Genomic DNA, 6,935 nt, shown 5'->3' with positions numbered 1-6,935 from the left:
CTCCAACCAGAGATAAAGAGTTTAGTTACTTATGGTTTTGAAATAAAATACAAAAGAGAAAAGAGAATTAATCGGAGAAGAGAGTGATCAAAGATGATGCCCCTTCGACTTTCCACAAGAATGAGCTTAAATAGGTGCTAACCTTAGTAGAGCCTTTTGGGGAATAGAAAATCTTATTTGCTTCAAATTAGGAATCCTTCTTTTAATATATTTCCATTCAGAATAGAATTCCTTGATTTGAGGAGAATATCATGCTGCACTGAAGGAGGAAAAATCGAGTGGGTCCTGCGGTTTTCAATGAAGAGACACTTCTCTTCTTAATTTCAAATTTGAATTTTTTTCGTTCATTGTCAGGTTTCTGACTAGACGGTTGATTCGCCCATTGGTTTAGACAAATTGCTCGTCAAATCCACCATTTAGAATATGGTTAACTCAGCTCACGAGTCTAGTCCATTTTTGGCTTCTGTGAAGCATGATCATTCAGTGAATTTGTCCAAATCGCTCGTCAAGTCAATTTCAGCAGTTTTTAATACATTTTTATCAATCCACTTATCTTTTACTTTTCTGCGAAATATTATCAAAAGATATAAAATTTATTAGAAAAATACTCAATTCAATCGTAAGAATAATATAAAAAATATGTTGAAATTACGTTGGATCAGCTAATAAGCTGAACGTCTTTTTTGTGGAGTATGCTCCGAGAGAAACTCCCCACCAATATGGCCCTCCGTAGGCACATCCCTTCTTTTCCCCCGGATTGTTCTTTCTGCAGTAAACCAGAAACTTGCATGCATATCATGTTCCATTGTCCCCGAGCGGCTGCAGTGTGGATAAACTCTTTGATTCCTATACGATCTACTTGTTTACATGGAGAGTGAATTGTCAGACTGTCAGGAGGAGCTCCACAAGCTCTTTTGTGCAGAAGTTTCATATTCAGAAATCATGCAACAGATTGTTTTCATTTATTGGAGAATTTGGAAAGCTAGGAACAACTTTATTTTCTGTGGAGTTGAGCAGCATTCGTATGATACAGTGGTGACTGCAAAAACGTATCTCGAATCTTTTATTGAAGCCACTGCCTCTATGATTGAGTCGAATGATAATGAACCCTCCCCTCCTGCTTCTTGGCGGCCAGCACCAGTAGGTATGCTCAAAGCTAACTTTGATGCAGCTTTTGATAAGAGAACCTAGAAAGGAGCTAGAGCTGTAGAGATCACCAACCATTTTGGCTCTATTGTTGATTGGAGATGCTCCATATCTCATGCCTTTGATCCTCTTGCCATGGAAAGTAGAGCATGTCGAACTGCTGTTACTTGGGCTGTAGACAAGAATATTCAAGCAATTCTTCTTGAAGGGGACTGTAAAGAACTCATTGATGCCATTATGGGTGGAGAAACCCCTATCCATATCCAAGCTCTAGTGCATGATATCCTTCATCTCAATAAAGGAATTCAGCATGTACGCAGAATCGAGTGGCCCATGCGCTTGCAACTATTATGCTCAAAGATACAACTTTTGCTTCTAATACCGCAGCAGTTGAATGTAATCCAGGAAGCCTTGCTCCTCTTGATAATTGTATTTTCACATCAAACAAGTTTTGAATTATTTTATTTAATAAATAAAAAATACAATTAATTTAAAAATAATAAAAAATTACCTAAATAGGTGATAAATTTTATATTTTGATCAAAATTAATTTGAATTTATAGTTAAAACTGCTACAAACCTTAAAGATTGGATTTAATTGTCTAGAAATGAAAAGTTAAAATATAAAACTGTTAATTGTATCAAAACTTCAGATTAAAAGAAAATTTCCTTCTTTTTAAAATAAGAATTCTGTACTAATAAATTAAAGAGGGTGGGCTAATAACACGCACGCGATCAGCACTGATCCTTGTTCTGAAGGTTCTTAGCCCAAAGCATCAACTTTTGTGACTATACACCAGGGGGTTGCTAACTTGCTATGCTAGCCAGGGCACCACATTTGTTAATGTCACGACCAAAAATACGCGCGTGGGATTTCTCACTCCGAACCTTCACTTCCAGCGGTCTTCTTCAATCCAGCACCCCGACGCCCAGTGCTAACAGCATTCTCAACGAGGTGCGCGTCCTTTCCACGCGCGGCTGCATTGACGAAGCACTCTCCCTCTTCTTTAGTGCAGCGCCGCCACTACCTCCACTACCTTACTCCCAGCAAACCTATGCCACTCTCTTCCATGCATGTGCCCGCCATGGATACCTTCAACAAGGCATGTATTTGCACCAACACATGGTTTCCCATAATCGTAGCAACCCACCAGGGGTATATGTAACAAATCATCTCATAAACATGTATGCGAAATGTGGAGACTTGGAGTGCGCGCATCAACTATTCGATGAAATGCCGGATAGAAACTTAGTTTCTTGGACTGCTCTGATATCTGGCTACGCTCAACAAGGGCAAGCTTATGAGTGCTTTCGTTTGTTTTCTGATATGCTTGTGCATTGCAGGCCAAATGAATTTGCCTTTACAAGCGTGCTCACTTGTTGCGACTATGAGCATGGCAAGCAGGTGCATGCACTTGCCTTGAAAATTGGTTTAGGTGCTAGTATTTATGTGGGAAATGCTCTTATTTCCATGTATAGTAGGTGTGGCAGTGACGGTGGCAGTATAGATGAAGCTTGGACTGTGTTTGAGAATTTGGAGTTTCGTAATCTTGTTTCTTGGAATTCAATGATTGCAGGATCTCAGCTCCGGAAACTCGGATCAAAAGCTGTACGTCTTTTTAGCCAAATGCACAGAGATGGAATTGGGTTCGATCGTGCCACACTGGTCAGTGTTTTGTCTTCCTTGAGTGAAAGCTATAACGCTAGTCTTCATGTGGGTCCTAGGTGTTGTTCTCAGTTACACTGTCTTAGTATAAAAAGTGCCTTGGTGTTGCAAATTGAAGTTGCAACTGCGTTGGTGAAAGCCTATTCAGATCTTGGCGGAGAGGTTACTGATTGTCACAGGCTTTTCTTGGAGTCAGGGTGTTTTCGTGATATCATTTCATGGACTGGCATTATAACAGCCTTTGCAGAACGGCAACCTGGAGAAGCCCTCTTCCTTTTTCGGCAACTGCATAGGGAAGGGTTAGCACCGGATCGGTATACATTTTCTATTGTCTTAAAAGCTTGTGCAGGCCTTGGTAGTGAGAGGCATGCCTTGGCTGTTCATTCACAAGTAATTAAAGCTGGGTTTGGGGCTGATGCTGTGCTTGGAAATGCCTTGATCCACGCTCATGCAAGATGTGGCTCCATTTCCTTATCCAAGAAGGTTTTTGATGAAATGAAATTTCGTAATTTAGTTTCTTGGAACTCAATGCTCAAGGCATATGCTCTGCACGGTCAAGCTAATGAGGCGTTGCATCTTTTTTCTGAAATGAATCTGCCTCCTGATTCTGCAACCATAGTTGCTCTCCTTTCGGCATGCAGCCATGCTGGAATGGTGGAAGAAGGAATCAAAATCTTTGATTCAATGATTGATAATCATGGCATTGTTCCACAGCTAGATCATTATGCATGCATGGTTGATATTCTTGGCCGCGCTGGGAGAGTAGTTGAGGCAAAGGTGCTAATAAGCAAAATGCCTATGGAGCCTGATGCTGTGGTTTGGAGTGCACTGCTTGGCTCATGTAGGAAGCACGGTGAGACACAACTGGCCAAGTTAGCAGCAGATAAACTGAAGGAGTTGGATCCCAGAAATTCATTAGGCTATGTACAAATGTCAAACATTTATTGTTCTGGAGGTGGTTACAGTCAAGCAGGGGTAATGAGGAAAGAAATGGAAGGCTCTAGGGTAAGAAAGGAACCTGGTTTAAGCTGGATTGAGATTGGGAACATAGTGCATGAGTTTGCCTCTGGAGGGAGACGCCATCCTCGAAGAAATGCCATATGCACCAGGCTTGATTTACTGATTGGACAGCTAAAAGAGAGAGGCTATGTACCAGAAACAAACTTGGCATTGCATGACATAGAGGAGGAGCATAAAGAGGAGCAATTATACCATCACAGTGAGAAGCTAGCTTTGGTGTTTGCTATGATGAATGAAGAAAGTCTGCATCATGACAGAAGTGTCATAAAAATCATAAAGAATATTCGCATATGCGTTGACTGTCACAGCTTCATGAAGTTAGCATCAGATCTTCTTCATAAGGAAATTATTGTGAGAGACTCAAACCGTTTCCACCAATTTAAAAATGGGATGTGCTCTTGTAATGACTACTGGTGACAAACAAAAGCATGTGGTTTTCTCTCTGTTCCTGTTCTGGTTCATCAGTCCCATAGAAGAATCTGAGTTGTTCTTGAAGTTCCTAATTCACCATGAGAAAAGGAGAGCTCATAACTATAAGCTATGGCTGAAGAAGGTTGGTTTTTAACTCTGCTGTAGATCTTAATGCAATTGATGAGACAACGTCTGTGATTTAGACCAGACTTTTGACAAAAAATCATGTTGGAAGAATTAATTGCATACGGTGCAGTTTTCTGGACCAGCACATCTTTAACCGTAAATGTTACAGTTAGCTCATTTGCCAATGGAGATTGAGCCGGGTACATAGAATTTTATCATTGGTAGATTATTGAACTGCATCTTGTTGGAGTCAAGTTTTAGGAATGAGATGAAATAATTCTGAGGTGAATGCTGTTTGAGGCATAGGATCATGTATCACCTGAGGCTCATAAGGACCTGATTATGGCTCTGGATCACTGGTCGCTCAAATTTTAGACATGAGATGAAAATATGAGGCAAATGCAGGTTGAGCCTGACCTTCCCAAAAGATGCCGTTGGAGTATGCATTCACCTGAGATTAATAGCCAGCAACTCTCTTGAAAGACCAGTCCAGTATATATGATCCTAAACCAGCCTCAAGCCTCCAGCCTCCCCCTCCTTTTTGGCCCCTGCGTACCTACTAATCTAACTTATTAATTACTGACTTCTCAGTAAACAGAGAAATAGGGGGTGTTAAAGCGCCAAATACTGATCAATTCAATAAGCACATTAGAAATGGGGTTCCTAACCTATTGAGAATCAAGATTTTTGTTGTGGGGTTTTATTCCTCAGCCTTCTCTTTTTACCCTCTCCATGTCTCTTTATGTCCCTGCAAGTGTGTTTCTGTGCCTGCCTGTCTCTGTTTATGTATAGGCTTTAACAATTTATTAGATCTTTTTATGTAAGCCATGCTTTTTTGTTGTGGATTCATTATTATCCCTTACCAGCAGGTGAAGCAGAATGAATGGAAGGTTGATTACACTATTCTCATTGAATTGTCTTATTTCAGAATTTTTTTGAAATTCACAAAAACAGTAATTATTTTTTTCTCTCATTTAAAATTACAATATTGCAACCTGTGTCTTTTTTAACTTGCCATGAAATGCATTTTACAGTAATACAAAAAAGAAACAAAAATGATAAAATAAATATGCAGAAACAAAATTTTTATGAATTGATATTGAGTCTTTCTTCAATGGTTACTTCAAAAGCTGGCTGAACTCCCAGCAAATGTAGACTTCCTAGGGGGCAGATGAAAGTCATGCAGGTACCTGGTTCCTACTTGTGGCTTGCTGAAAACATGCCCCCAGCTCCCATTTGGCTACTCTACAAAAGCAGCTCATACCTTGATGGGATTCACTTACATCTACTTTCGCTCTGTTTATTTAATAAGGAATATTTTTCAAATTTTTTTTTTTTCATATTCTCTGCTGTTCGGATATTAAAAAAAATTAATTAATAAAAAAATATTTTCCTAATCAAAATAAAATTAAATCTTATTTAAAGAAAAATAATAAAAGAGAAAGTGATTTTTTAAGTTTAAGAATCTTATCAAGACTTTTTATATATAAATTTATTAATATATTTTATTTTTTAAATTAAAATTACGTAATGAATAATTTATCAAAAATATTTTTGATGAAAAATATTTTTTACAATAGGAAATATATACATGAACAGAGGAGCTTTAATTGCAATACAATATCAATTCGAACTAATAAATAATAAATTTTATATCCTTTGAAAGGAGATAATGTTTATTTTCATATTAGGTCCTTAGATTTTTTTTTTTAAAAAAAAAAAATCATAAATAAAAATTGAGAGCATGAAAAATATTTTCGAATTCAAAATTTATTGAAAATCTTCTTCAACCGTCGTACTATCAAAAATGCATATTCTCTTATTCAATAATTAGATTATCAAATAACTAGCTCTTGTGCTATGTTGATGCACGGAAACTGAGCTGACCGATAATATTTGATATTTATAGTATTGAATTTACATTCACGAGTGCGGAGATTTCTATACTGTGCGTGAATAATTCGTCCATTGACGAGTTATAATTTGTTTGACACTAATAATATCGAATAAATTATCATCAGTGAGTGCAAAAAACATAAATCAATAACGATTTATTCAACACTAACAAGACTAGCTGTTACCCTCTTAAATTTAACCCTCCTATCTAATCCACGAGTATTTACTTCTCTTATTTTTTATTTGGAAAAAATTTATATAAAAAAAAATTTCTACAGGTTTAGAAGAAATTTTTGTAGAAATTAATTTAGTCCATTTTTTTTTTCAGAAATGTTACACAAGATAACGATATAAAAAAAGTATGTTTAATTTTTATTAAATAAAATTTTTATGATTTTTCTTTAGTATTTAACTTGAATATTAAAAAATATATATTTAATATTAAATATTTTTCTTAAACATTTGAAATTTTCATTTTATTTATTAAATCTGTTGAAGGAGCTATCCAACGATTTATTTAGGAGGTAAGTATATAGAAAATTATGAATTATTGTTTAAATATGTATCTTATTTACTTTAATTAATTTTAATTTAGTTAAGTTTGCCTGAAATTTAATTTAATATTTTGTGTTAAATTAAATTTTGAGTATAATTATACCCAATTTATTGT

The 6,935-nt window shown here is 36.4% G+C and overlaps 1 protein-coding gene across 1 annotated transcript; it reads left to right on the top strand.

Annotated features, from left to right (window-relative positions):
* The first annotated feature begins 1,840 nt into the window (after nucleotides 1–1,840).
* Nucleotides 1,841–5,352, top strand: LOC110606097 (pentatricopeptide repeat-containing protein At1g71420). The gene has a single exon (XM_021744849.2). The coding sequence runs from the start codon at nucleotides 1,964–1,966 to the stop codon at nucleotides 4,247–4,249; it is 2,286 nt and encodes a 761-aa protein (XP_021600541.1). The 5' UTR covers nucleotides 1,841–1,963; the 3' UTR covers nucleotides 4,250–5,352.
* Nucleotides 5,353–6,935: the final 1,583 nt, after the last annotated feature.

Source organism: Manihot esculenta, chromosome 18 (assembly GCF_001659605.2).
Source record: "Manihot esculenta cultivar AM560-2 chromosome 18, M.esculenta_v8, whole genome shotgun sequence".
NCBI classification, from domain to species: Eukaryota; Viridiplantae; Streptophyta; class Magnoliopsida; order Malpighiales; family Euphorbiaceae; genus Manihot; species Manihot esculenta.
Note: the sequence above shows the minus strand (reverse complement) of the source record. Positions and strands in the feature narration are given on the sequence as shown.

Excerpts from the sequence above, each read along its gene's own strand:
- LOC110606097 (XM_021744849.2), top strand. The coding sequence starts at position 1,964 with ATGCTAGCCAGGGCACCACATTTGTTAATGTCACGACCAAAAATACGC.